At 50.9% G+C, this 14,155-nt stretch overlaps 1 protein-coding gene across 7 annotated transcripts in view; it reads left to right on the plus strand.

The window, feature by feature from the left end:
• The first annotated feature begins 4,088 nt into the window (after positions 1-4,088).
• rbfox1 (RNA binding fox-1 homolog 1) overlaps positions 4,089-14,155 on the plus strand; it is a 270,001-nt gene continuing 259,934 nt past the window's right edge. For 3 of the 7 annotated variants that reach the window (XM_072705282.1, XM_072705283.1, XM_072705277.1), the window contains exon 1: positions 4,090-4,639. In XM_072705282.1, coding sequence (XP_072561383.1) covers positions 4,307-4,639 — 333 coding nt within the window. In that variant the 5' untranslated portion in view covers positions 4,090-4,306. Of the gene's footprint in view, positions 4,640-14,155 lie in introns of all 7 variants that reach the window. The other 4 variants (XM_072705278.1, XM_072705280.1, XM_072705276.1 and 1 more) reach the window with 4 other exon arrangements.

A 14,155-nucleotide genomic window follows, 5' to 3' on the forward strand; every position in this document is an offset into this window, starting at 1 on the left:
ACATCACCTCTCCTTGGCACCAGTGTGATGGGGGAGGGGGGTGTTTCAGCAGTATGACATTGTAAAACAGAGTTTTCTAAAGCAACATACAATTGAGAAGACGGGGTCAGTCAGTTCCTGCAGCAGATGGGGTTAGAAACTTTCCTCAAGAGCCTGACGGTTGCATCACTGGCAACACTGGGATCTGAACTTGCAATCTTCAGTCACAAGTACAGCAGCTTAACCTGCTGAACTGCGTAGCACCCCGTTGCACTAATTGATGAAACTCCTCTGTACCAAGAAGCTCTTGTGTAAGCGAGCGAGAGAGAGAGAGAGCAGACATTAGCAGAGTAGGAATGTCTGTGATCCCGCAGGATGGCTCACAGATCATGAGATCAGTTAGGATGCTGAGACACCTAACTGAGGAGTGACAGCATAGGCATGGTTCCAGTATTGGTGGGAAGCAAAATCAGCCCTGAACCCCCCTAAATACTCCCAGTAACCCCACAATACTGGTATGGACACGTCCCTGGCATCCATACCTAAATCCATAGCGGTGGCCAAAAGTTTTGAGAATGACACAAATATTAATTTTCACAAAGTCTGCTGCCTCGGTTTTTATGATGCCAATTTGCATGAACTCCAGAATGTTATGAAGAGTGATCAGATGAATTGCAATTAATTGCAAAGTCAATCTTTGCCATGAAAATGAACTTAATCCCAAAAAAAAAAACATTTCCACTGCATTTCAGCCCTGCCACAAAAGACCTGCTGACATAATTTCAGTGATTCTCTTGTTGATATATAAGTAAGAGTGTTGAGGAGCAGAAGGCTGGAGATCACTTTGCCATGCTGATTGAGTAAGAATATCAGACTGGATGCTTTAAAAGGAGGGTGGTGCTTGAAATCATTGTCCTTCCTCTGGTAACCATGGTTACCTGCATGGAAACATGTGCATCATTGCTTTGCACAAAAAGGACTTCAAAGGCCAGGATATTGCTGCTAGTAAGATTGCACCTCAATCAACCATTTATCGGATAATCAAGAACTTCAAGGAATGAGGTTCAATTGTTGTGAAGAAGGCATCAGGGCGCCCAAGAAAGTCCAGCAAGCGCCAGGACCGTGTCCTAAAGTTGATTCAGCTGTGGGATCGGGGCACCACCAGTGCAGAGCTTGGTCAGGAATGGCAGCAGGCAGGTGTGAGTGCATCTGCGTGCAGAGTGAGGCGAAGGCTTTTGGAGGATGGCCTGGTGTCAAGAAGGGCAGCAAAGAAGCCACTTCTCTGCAAGAGAAACATCAGGGACAGACTGATATTCTGTAAAAGTTACAGGGATTGGACTGCTGAGGACTGGGGTAAAGTCATTTTCTCTAATGAATCCCCTTTCCGATTGTTTGGGGCATCCGGAAAAAAGATTATCCGGAGAAGAAAAGGTGAGCGCTACCATCAGTCCTGTGTCATGCCAACAGTAAAGCATCTTGAGACCATTCATGTGTGGGGCTGCTTCTCAGCCAAGGGAGTGGGCTCACGCACAATTACGCCTAAGAACACAGCCATGAATGGTACCAAAACATCCTCCGAGAGCAACTTTTCCCAACCGTCCAAGCACAGTTTGGTGATGAACATGCCTTTTCCAGCATGATGGAGCACCGTACCATAAGGCAGAAGTGATAACTAAGTGGCTCAGGTAACATTTTGGGTCCATGGCCAGGAAACTCCCCAGACCTTAATCCCATTGAGAACTTGTGGTCAATCCTCAAGAGGCGGGTGGACAAACAAAAACCCACAAATTCTGACAAACTCCAAGCACTGATTATGCAAGAATGGGCTGCCATCAGGCCGGATTTGGCCCAGAAGTTGATTGACAGCATGTCATGGCGAATTGCAGAGGTCTTGAAAAAGAAGGGGCAACACTGAAAATCTTGTCTCTTTGTATAAGCTTAATGTAATTGTCAATAAAAGCCTTTGACACAGATGAAATGCTTGCACTTCAGTATACCACAGAAACATCTGATAAAAAGATCTACAAACATTGAAGCAGCAAACTTTGTGAAAACCAATACTTGTGTCATTCTCAAAATTTTTGGCCACCACTTGTCGTTGCCAGGGAGCATTCAGCAGAAAAATGTTAAATGCAGAAACAGTGATTAGAGTCAGAGTGGAGCATGGTTCTGGGACAGATTCTGGTCTTGGACACTGAACATGTAAAGATGCATTTTTAAAGTTAATCTACTAAGTAAAGCTATTTGGCTGAGCAGCACTTTACACAGCGCTTTTGTGAAAACATTCCATTTCCCTCGAAGCTGCTCTATCTTTGAGAAAAGTGTAAAGCAGGTCATACATATTTTAACTTTTTCTTATACTTGAATGGAAGATGCTTAAAAGTATGATGAGTTCATGCAGCAGAAATTACGGTTTCAGGTGTTTGAAAACTGTTGAGGGATTCAGGCAAGTCGATACCATAATTAATGGCGGCACTGTTGACAGAAACGGTCACGGGAAGCATGGAGCGGTTGAGGACTGCATGCCGACAGCTTCTCAGTAGGAGTCAGTGTTCTGACAGGACCACTTAATCAAACTGGACTCTCACGCACTTAAGGGCTTACCCCCAACAGAGACATGACTACAGACGCTCCTCTACTTAGGAATGAGATACGTTCCGAACGGCCGTTCGTAACTTGAAATGTTCGTAAGTCATCATTCAACATCATTTTAAGGGTTTTCGCAAGTACAAAGAACGTGGATGCTGGGAGTACGTACGCTACGCTGCTGCATGGCGGGAGTAGCGGCCAGAAGTCGTACTAGGTGGAATTGTTGCGCAGAATATTTTTTTGATGTTGCGGACAGGAAACGGGAGCCCAATTAACACAATTAGGACTTACAGTCCTCTTCGTTCGTATGTTCGTAAGTTGAAAGTTCATAAGTAGAGGAGCGTCTGTATTCTAACGAAGCTCAAACCAGCGACCTTTCGATCACAGACATACCAGCCCCTTCAAAAAGGTATCTCTGACCGGCGTCTTTATACTGAAATCTTAACAAACAGAAAATCTCTGCGTGTGGTGTGTATGGTAGTACCACGTGATGTTTAAGACCCTCGCGACTGTGATATTTAAAATAACAATCTGAAAACTGTATTGAGATACAACAGCCTGTATCTGCCTGTAGGAGATTACAACGGTAAATCTGGGATAAAAATAAAACACACACTTCCAGATCTGCCTCTTTAATGGATATGCCAGTATGTATGTGACTTTTGAGAGGGTATGCTGTGAATCGCTTACTGGGGGCTTGTCCACGATGTTTAATTGTGTGCATATGTAAACAGGTGGACGCACCTAAGTTTTGTCCAGATGCACCTAAGTTTTGACAAAGGCGATCAGCTTTTGGCATCGAAATCAGGGGAAGGATTGGACGTGGGATTGTCGACTTAAATGGGTGAATGTTACACTCCGGGGCTTCTCGGCCAGCTGACAAGGACACGCGGTAGGCGCTGCGTTAGAGAATCATGAGGGAAATTCGCGGCTCACTTATAGTCTGAGGCGGGTGCCGGAGAACGAGAGCCGGCCGGGAATCGTCATTCAACCCGCGTTATCTACCGCGATGACAGATCATGCTGTCTTATCTCCACGTAAGCGTGCCACCGTACATAAAGGATGAGGTTATGCGAGCGGGAGCCCCTCGATCACGCTCATTTAAAATATGACTCTTCGTGATCAACCACTCATTACACACAGATGGAAAGCGAGATGGACTGAGGAACGGCAAATGACGCTTTGGGCTTTTGAATGGAAAATGCCCAGCGGCATGGGTTCGAATAGAGCGGCGTAACGCGGCACGTGTTTCAGGTGCTGCGGGGGTACAGATGAAGAGACAGCTCTAGATTTAACCTCTGGTGTCTTGGCACTTATCTTGTGAGCCTTAAGACTCGTTACGTCTGTATGCACGAAAGCATGCGTGCATTTATTATTACTAAAAGTAAATTGAAGCAAATCCAAACTGGCCAAAAAATAGCGCCTCTCCCGGTTTGACACGGAATGACGTGCCGGGAAACCATTGGACGCTGGCTGCCCACCAATTAAAACTGCCGTGTGTAATTTCTTTAGTACTTTCTCAATGTCCGTTCCCGGTTTAATTAGCGCGTCTGAGGACGTCCCGGTCACGAACGTCGGGGTGATGCGGGTCTGCCGCTCGCCACACACCTGTTAAAGGCGCTCAGGCCGCCCAGGTGTAGCGCGCCTCTTCGGCGTGCAATGGGTCCACTTTGAGCCTGGGTTCATCGGTACCGACGGAATAAATAAGGGGGGCGGCGCGGCTGCCGAGCCGGGATGGATGCAAGCAGACCACCATAGAGACGCAGACGCACGCAGGTTGCGGGCTTTGAGCGGCTTACAGGCGGGGACGCGCACAGAGCAACCGGGCGCGCAAGAGTTAAAACGAGGAGAAACGACGATGACGGATCATTTCGGCGGCGCGGAGATGGCTATAGGCGAGAGGGACGGCGATGCCGCGGAGCCCGAGCAGGGAGCCATGGACGACGCTCAGCCCGACACGAAGAGGGTCCGACTGCGCGCCGGCGAGGGAGCGCCGGATGGCGGCGAGGCGGAGATGCAGTGCGATAAAGCCGGCGAGGGCAGCGCGCCGGCCGCCTGGGAGGCGCACGCCGTGAGTTGAGCGGAAACATTTGTTGCCTTGCGGTTCTCACGCCCCACGACTTGCCGCGCACCGGGGGGACCGGGACCGGGACCGGAGGCGGCGCGCGACGCGGCTCCGGGGCGCTCGGAAGCGGTTCACCTTGTGCGCCGCGCCGCCTTCCAGCGCTGCCATTTAAATGCACGCTTTTACTAGCAGAAGCGGTTCGCGTGGACGGGTGTGCGAAGCTCATCCCCTTCGCCTTGAAGTTACTGCCGTATGCATGACCGTACGTGGCATTTTACTGAGGATGCATCGGCGTGCATGTGCATTACTACGAGTATTAATGTAATAACAGCTGGACACGGCTGCCGTTTATGTGCCTTTAAGCTGCAGGGAAGAGCATCTGCTCTATTTCCACGGTAATGATCCCGGCCGGCGCTGCTCATCTGTGAGATATTAATATTGCGAACGTTTCGCGAGTGGCAGTAACATTACGTTAACAGTAACGAGTACTATTTACACTAACTGTTTCATTCGCATGTCTTATGTTCACGATAGTGATTTTTACTGATGATTGTGCCCCCTCCCCTTCACTATAAGGAGTGTATATATCCGCTGCTGGTGGTCCTTAACACTCTTCCCAGTGCGTCTATTTGAAATGGGGGAGGGGTTGGAACTTTCTCTCTGTACTTAAACTTGGCTGTTCCCTGCTTTCTCCAGATCACGCCTTCCCAGTGGATAGGATACTCAGGTCGTGGGTGGTTGTGGTGTGAGACACTTGCTGTCCTCAAGGTTGTTGTGTTGACCTTGTCAAGTTGTTTATGAGCGCAGAGTCACTGATGGCTTTGGGTTTGGCTGTATAACCGTGACCCGGATGGAGATGGTCTTTGTGTACAGACCACAGTGCCCTGATGCTTGTGTGGTTTAATATGAATTGTTAATCTGATACTGCACTCTCTTCCCTGTCATTCTCAAGCTGTCCCCGCAAACACGAGTCATGTATCCCTTCTTCTGAGAAGCTAATTATGTTGACGGACACTTCAGGACCGTTCCATTTGAAGGAATCTATTATAATCATGCCGTAATCCTGTTCCACCTGTTTCCTGCGACTCTTAATTGCATGGGGACCGAGAGACGTGGAAGTTAGCGGTTTAAATCCCCGGGGTGAGTCGCCCCCATGTGGCTTTTAGATTGGATCCAGATTACCGCAGCGGTCATTTGCCGGAGTATCGCAGTGGCGAGGTGCCCACATGATGTGCTTCATCTAGGCGAGACCGCCGGTGAGTGGATGTGTGAATGTGCATGGGGGTGGAGGGGGGGGGCCTTGGGATATGGCAGTCAAGGTGACCGCTGCTTCGGGCGGCGTTGGATACTGTTTAACGTTTGGTTTGTGTTTCGTAAACGTTCAGCTTCTCTTTCAGAATGAATGAGGTATGAAGCTGTCTCATCATGTGATGGGCCGCATCCTGCAAGCGGTCTCCCCCCACTCTGGCCGGTCGGTGGTCTGATCCAGAGGCCCTATGGTTTGGCTAATGGGTTAAACCTTGCCCTGCCCTTAACCTTAGGGGTTACCACCCCCCCCCCCCCCCCCCACTCAGCCACCTCCGCTGTAGGTGGCAGATGGTGTTTTGGTGGACTGTGGGGGGGGGCGTGGAAGCGGAATGGATGGTGTTGTGAAAAGGGCTCCTGTGTTTGAGGCAGCGAGGCGTGTGCGTCTATTAAACGGCAACCGGTACGGGCTGGGAAACTGTTAATGGTTTGGTGCCTGGCAAGCCCTGAGAAGTGAAAGGTAATTTAGGGTGGACCTGAGCTGCCTCTTGGATGTTTAAACCATGGGTGTTTACCTTAACCACTGCGCCATCTGCTGGCCTCAGCATTATCATCGGTCATAATTTCCATCCCTTTCTTTTTCTGGCTCATCGTTCCTGTATAAGGCTGCCGCCGGTTCTTAAGCTGCGGGGGGTCCCTGATCCCCAGACATCACAGCAACGTGGGGGTGGTGACACCGGCGCTTTCATCCCAAACTCCCTCATTCCTGTCTGGATGCCACCCGCCCTGCCGCTTCGTCGCCGTGGGCGACTGCGAACGGCGGTTTTACAGAGGAAAAGGAGTCGTGTCCTTGACGCACGGGACCAGGAATTCTATAGACAAACACTCAGGATCTCTGCTCTTCTGTCTTGTGCCTGATATCTGATGATAACTGTCTGTGGCAGAGGAATGACTGCAGTACTTCACTGATCAGTTCCTTCAGTACTCTGTACATCTGCAGGCTGCATAAGTGGATGGATGGATGGATGGACGGACGGATGGATGGATGGATGGACGGACTAGTCATAGTCCATAGTCATAGTCCCCCCCCCCCCCCCAGTATAGGGACAAGTGCCAACTAATCACGCCTCTTTCCTATTTACATTAATAAATTGCAGGCTAAACTCTTAAATAGACTTTGTGAACTTTTGCACTAGCCCCCCCCCCCCCCCCCCCCGGCCGTTTAATACTAACCCCCCCCGGCCGTTTAATACAATGGGGGCCCTAGGCAGCATCATCACACTGGTGTGACCCCTGTGGTGCATTCTGGGAGTTATGTGCCAGGGGTGTGTAGAGCCTTCAGAGGTCACTGCAGCTGGTGGTCGTGTGTGTGGGGGGGGTGTGTTGGGTGTGTGTTCATTTCTCTGGAGTGTGGGGGTCGTACTTGCCTTTGATGAAGGGGTAGCTGCGTGCTTCGGAGTCCTTCGCTGAGGGCTGTTTATCGATTAGAGGATCACTAAGATTTAATCTGCGGATTCATACACTGGCTGCCAACCAAGTTAGGACTGAATGATGAGGGGGGGCGGCTAGGCGAGGAGCCCTGGGTGACCATTATTATACTATCAGCAAATGAAATGCGTAACCGGTAGGCCTACAGATTAATACCACATTGATTTATTTGCCGCCGCCGTATCTTAAGTGCGTCTCTCGCTTTGGGAATAATCCCATGGTTGCGTGCCTCATATACATCCGTGGGGTTTCATGAAGATGATGGTGCGCAGATGATGAGCGTCAGGATCCGCTGCCCCCCCCAGGGTTATTAACGGAAAGGGGCGTACGGTACCCACGTCGTTTTAATTCCATATTAGCCAGGACGCTCACCCAGAATTTCAATTAAGCTTCTGTTCTCTGCCGGCAAACAAATGGCTTAGAAGTTCACACCTCCCCCCCCCCCCCCCCCCCACTCCCGAGGATGCTGGGGGAGAGCAGGGGATTCTGGGTACACAAGTGGCCTTGCTGTGATAAATGGCACATTAGAGATGCAAATCAGCATGCAAAACAGACATTTATTCGTTTTACTGTGTGTGTTTGTGTGTGTGTGCGTGTGCGTATATGAAATATAATATAATCTGTCACACACACAAATATACATATACATTTTTTTCCTATGAATTTTTTCCTGTGAATTTCCAGGACAACTTGAGCTTGGGGGGGGGAAGGGAGGCTGTACGCCTCCAGTAATTAATTAATGATTTATTAACCTCATAAAAAAGCTGTACTTAACTGAGAGAGCTTCTGTACTCTGGGTTGGACAGAGTGATTAGCTGGTGTCTGTATGTTTATCGACGTGCGTTTTTCTCTCAGGTGAGAGTTGCTTTTATCAAAAGCAGGCAGAGTGTCCCTGCGGTAAACGGGGGTTCAAGACCCAGCGGTGAAATCAGCCTGCAGACCGTGAGATTTGAACCGGCGATTTTCCCATCACAGACATTGCAATCTAACCCCACTGAGCCATACACCAACCATCCTGCTCCTGACAAATTATGTAACAATCCGTGTGAACTGGTATTCAGTGTAAACGGCTGCGGCACTAGCGTTTCTCCTGCGGAGAACACGGCAAGGAGTCCTTGTTTGAAATTACGTCTGCAGATCGCAGCCGTCCAGCGATGGCGGAGGTGAAAAGGATAAAGCGGTAATTTATTCAAGGCAGCTCATTAACAATTTGCTAATATGACACAAGGTGCTTTTTATGAATCATTATTTTTGGATGCCGCTTCTCTGCGAGCGTCTCTAACTGCGCGCCACGCCGGATCTTTCTCCTCGTCTGAGATCTCCGAGGTCGTGAACGAGCCCTCGTGTCGGACGGTCCAGGTGTCGCCTTGACAGTTTGTGTTCTTCTTTAACGTCTGATCTAACCTGCGGTGCCGTCCTCCTTTGGGAGTAAAGGCTCCCCTCCTCAGGGCATATGTCACTGATTCTGGTAGGTTGACTTTGCTTGTAACTGGCTCTCCTATTGGTTGATGGCTTCTCTAATTATGGGGAAAGGGGAGGGGCTTGGTTTGAGGTCGCCGGTGGCATGGTGGCATATATCTTCCCAGGGCTTGCTGAGGGCTCAGTCCAGAGCTTGTTCGTTCCTGACACTGAGCTCTGATGTCAGACCCCACGCTCTTCCATGGCCTGATTTCCTGTTTCCTTTTTTTTTTTCTTTTCCTCCGTTAGCTGTCTTTTTTTTTTTTCTTCTTCTTCATTCCTCTAAGCTGCCTCCCCCTCTTCCCGCCCGGAGTGAGGCATACAGACCTGCTGTCCATCGTAGTGCCTCGACACCTTTAGTGCTGTGACTCTTATCCCCGCCAGCAGAGAGCCAGGCGACAATGTCTCTCGCTGCTTCCTTCACCTCCGGCGCCCCCCACCATCCAGATGAGGCAGCTCCGTAGTGTGACCCCCCCCCCTCCCTCCCCCCCACAAGCTTATTACCGCTGTAATTGGAGCCTCTTCTGAATCCGGAAGGTCTTTAAGGAGCACCGGATCGCCGACGGTGTTGATTTTCCTGATTTCCTCCACTCCTGTGTTGTTGCAGTAACTTGGTGTTTGGTCTCAGCAAACCTTGTTCTTGTATTCCTCTCTCCCCCCCCCAAATCCCTGGGATTCTCTCCCTCCCTGGTTGTCTTTCCCAGATGACAGCACTTCATGTCTTATTTTCCCATCTCCGTTCCCTGAGATCCCCGACCCCCCCTGCGTCAGCGTCGTGACCCACGTTTGCATCCTGTGGATTTGGGGCGATGCTCTGTGTTTTTGATCGGCTGTGTGTTCTGATCCCCGGTAAGACACAGGACGCCGCAGGTGCCGCACCCCCCCCCCCGCGCTTAACGCCGCGTTAAATGGCCACGGTCTCACCTCTTCTGCTCTGAAGGTCACACTTAAGGCCTTCAGGTTCCTGCTGAGCTCTCTATGACCTTTGTGTGTCCTTTTCGTTTGACCTTGACGTCATTTAGCTCAGCACCCAGTTGTAGATTTCATTTTTTACAGATGCTTTTATCCAAAAAAAAAAAGCTTCAAGGCCCAACAGTGACATTACTGCAGCCCCTGGGATTCAACCCAGCAGCCTTGCGGGGGCATAATTCCTGCCCCACTGAACCACACGCAGCCCCTTCAGTTTCACCAATGCTTTACCCGCAGACACCAAACTGACATTTGTGTCAGGTGTAACATGTGTGTCACTTGAAGAAACACCAGTGAGTTCTCATCCATGGCTCTGGGTGGGGCTGGGTGGGTGGGGGTTTGAGGGTTGACCTTCGTGTCCAAGAAGGGAACATAAAGTCTCTGGCTTCCTGTGAAGCAGGAAGCTTCAGGAGTCGCGCTGCACGGAGGGAAACACCCTGGAATCGGGTTAATGGGTCTGTTTTAGGAAAATCCATATCGACGTTGCTATTTCCGTAAGACCTTCAGGTGATATCGCGGACGGAAAGCGCCGGACAGCAGTGCTTTTCAGTTGCGCGTCCCGGAAGGATGCGACTCGTTGGCTGCATCATGGAGGAGGGCGGGGGCTGAATGCACTCTTCATTGCGACATTACCGCCCCCCGGTCATCTTTACGCACGTAGGGTGCTGCCAGTTCTGCTGACCTGCTTTTCTCCTCTCTGCGTAATCCAGTGAGGCCCTGCAACAGAGTGATGCAATAAAATCAGCCTGCCGCCCTTTTCAGCGAGGATGGTGTGCATGCATGATCAGCATGAACGGCTTGGCATTTTAAACTGCCGTTATTACGTGTAGGTACTTTAAACGCTGATTTGACTTTTATGGGGTGTCCTCAGGTTAAACGTACCCCGTGCCCTCGGTTAAATGAAGATGCCGCTCGCGCCATCTATAACTATATCAGATCTGTAGATGTGAAACTGAATTGAATCAATTTAGCGTTAATTTGGTTTCCTGAGTCATAGTCCCTCAGCGTCTGTGTTTTTTTCTTTTTTTCTTCACTAATTTAAAAATATTTTTTCACGCTTCATGCCAGTTTGATCCCAGCAAGTCTTATATGGGCATGATTGGGTTTATAACCTAATTTCCTTTTCCAGGAAATGCTCAGTATGGTGCGATGCTGCCATCTAGTGTCACAAGCGCAGCAGTGCGACATCTCTGTATCGTTGATGGCAGCGGCAGACCCCGATCTGCTGGTCCACTCTCACTCTTTTTTTTTTTTTTTTTTTTTTTTTCCTTTTCATTTTCTTTTTCTTTTTAAGTCCGATTACTCAGTTTTTTAATGAGCTTGACTAGACGCATGTTCCTTTGCCACTCGTGAATAATATTGCACTTTGTGGTGATGTTGCTTGACTCCGTCTCCTTCATTGCACCTGAACAGGCAGCGTGATGCGTTATTGTCCTCTGGAGCCTGGTGCCCCCCCCCTTCCCGTATACAGAGTGTGGGGGGGGCTGTGTAGCAGCATGGCGTCTCCTCAGAGCAATGGCCCTTCACGCCCTGTTACTGCTCTCCTCTGCCCCCCTCTCGCCTCGCGGTCCCATGCCGTGCGACTCCTCCTCCTCCTCCTCCTCCTCCTCAGCCGCCGCTGTTTCCCCGACACCTTGCCGCAGAGCGTGTAAGTGCCTCCCCCTCCCTGCACCTGCCGCCATGGTGGACGCAGCGCCCTCGTTGACGGTAACGAGAGCCGGCACTCTGCAAAGGTCAGCCGTCACCGGTGATCAGAGCCTCACATTTCCGGCTGTTTCCCCCCGCCGCCGAGCTGGCCTGTCCCTGTCCCTGTCCCTGTCATGGCTGTGGACACTCTCGGCCGGTCGGCGAGACGCTTCCCCCGTGTGTCATACTGGATAAATCATGTTCTGGGGGCTATAAACTTCCTAGCCGTATCGTTTAAAGGTAATAGCAGGATTCGGCGGATGTTTCCCGGGGACTCTAGGAGGGGGAGGTCATTGATGCAGGGTCTCGTGTCCCTCAGTTAAGGGCGGAGCCTAAAGTCGCCTTCCGGCGTCTGCTGGTTTGGTGTAGGTTATTGTTTTTGTTTTAAAATGTATTTTTTCTTGCGTATTAATGCCTGAACGCGGGGTGCATAAGGTATCAGGCTAAATGCCAGCTAGCGCTTTGTGTGTTTTATGTCCATCTTCTGTCATATTTGCCTTTTAGCCTCCGTGTGGCTAACGTGTAGCCCGCCCCGGAGTGGAGTAGTGTGGCACCATATTAATGTGTGCCATCGTGCATTAGGTGGCGCCATAGTGGCTCTCACGTGGACCTGGGTGTGGAAACTTCGTCTCTGCTCATTATTCCCAGTTTGGGGATTCATGTCGCCGTGCCCCCCCCCCCTTCCCTGCAATTACCACCCCCTACCGAGGGTGGGCTGCAGAGCAGCGTCGGATAGAAGCCGCAAGATGAGACCCTGGACCTCTGGGTCGCCATTAGACGAGAATTAATTACAAATGGGCAGCGTTAATCACTTCATCACTTCTGATGACGTGTGGTGAATGGCTCCCTCTGCTGGCGAATGCGAGCCATTATTTTTCCGGCTCCTGCCTCCCAGCTCTGTGGCTCTGGATTCGGCCCTCGGGGGGGGGGTGTGAGATGGGAACCTGTTTATCCCGGCGGCAGTGGTGGGGGTATCTCTATATCCTGCTTTACAGGAAATGTGTGTCACTCCACCCACACATGCAACCGTTGGACGTTCCCCGGGTTCTCATTTCAATGTCATTAACAGCCCAAACTGACATAATGCCAAAGTGGCAGCCGATCGATGCTTCAGGTGTGGATTTTAATGCATAAACACTGCAGTTGCCTCCTGACAGGCTTCATATCTCAGGGCCTCCTGTCCTTCCGGCACGTCGGCCTGGAACGTCCACACGGGTCCAGCGAGACGCGCAGACGGATGGACGTGCACGTGCTGAGACATGCCAGCATGTAGGGATGCCACATTCGCTGTGACAGGGGGCTGCACTGCTGTCCGTGGCAGCGCCCCCTGCTGGCCGAGTTGTTCGTGGGGTCCCGCGGAGAGGATTCCTGCTATCGGTGCTCTGGTGAGGCAGGGTGGCCTTCAGTTTGCATTTGGGACTAAATGATCAGTGCCGCCGTTGGCAGAGTTAAACACAAAATTGGGCTGTATTAGTGACATAACTGCGGGAATATAGTGATATTGCTGCGGGAAGAGAGGGGCTGAACACACATGAACGGTGGGGGCATATAAATGCGCGGGGGCTCAAGCCCAGGTCTAACTCTTTTCTCTTTTTTTATATAAAGCCAGTAACTCATCTGGAAAACTAGAAAACGGCACAATCTGGCAGAGAAGACTCTGCCCCCCCCCCCCCCCACTTCACGTCTCCCGCTTGTCTGCTTGCTGTGTGCAGCTCGTCACCGTGTCGGTCTGTCGGAGCTGCTTGATGGACGCGTTTCGTTGGAGGCGCGCGCTCAAACCGAACATGACAAGTGCTGTATGCCCCCCCCCTCCCCCCCCCCCCCCCCCCCGCAGGCATGGCGGTAATGCAGCAACAACAACATGCAAATCAATCACTCTCCATCCCTGCCTTGATGCTCTCAGTGCATTTCTGTTAATAGGCGGAGGGGGGCTCCTTTGATTCCTGACTTCCCATCCAGGGTTTGCCCCGCCCCCCTGCAGCCCTACCCGGGTCTAGCAAAATAGATGGTCTAGGCCTATTAGGGAAATTTTATAATTATGATTTTTGTCCTGATTTTTACGTTCGTATTGCAGAATTTTTACTCGAGCGATTTCCGCTCTGTGAAGCGTGCAACAACAGAGCCCCCAGTGGGAGTGGAAGCGCAGGAACTGCGTCAGTGGCGGACTCCTGCAGTCCCCGCCACTGTAATGAAGAGAGTCCCGGTGGATCGCGGCAGAAATTGCGCGCGGTTCAGCCGAGGATCTGGCGTTACGTAAAACCGACGGAGAGCAGATTAAAAAGGGAGCAGCACTGGGATCTGATTAATTGACTGCGGCTCACTATTCAATCGGATACGTCAGTCAAACAGGAGGGATCCCATCACGGCAGCCGCCAAATCGGGAGTGGGACTCTCTGGCCCCTGCCTTCGTTATTTCGCGCTCACATAAAAGACGCTCTTTTTGTCAGGATTTGTGCGTGAGCTCACTCGTTATTGTGGCTGTTGGGGCTGATCGGGGCACGACTCGAACCCCAGTCACCTGCAGGCCAGGCTCAATCTGCAGGGCCTCCCAGATGGGGGTGGCCAGGGTGGGCGTGTCCCCCCAGTCATGTGGTAGGCCCACCACAAAGCTGGTCTGATGCCAACCAATCAGAGATTTTTATTTATTTTTTAATTGTAAATGATTGCTGTAGTTAC

The sequence above is a fragment of the Paramormyrops kingsleyae genome, chromosome 22 (genome assembly GCF_048594095.1).
Source record: "Paramormyrops kingsleyae isolate MSU_618 chromosome 22, PKINGS_0.4, whole genome shotgun sequence".
Taxonomy (NCBI): Eukaryota; Metazoa; Chordata; class Actinopteri; order Osteoglossiformes; family Mormyridae; genus Paramormyrops; species Paramormyrops kingsleyae.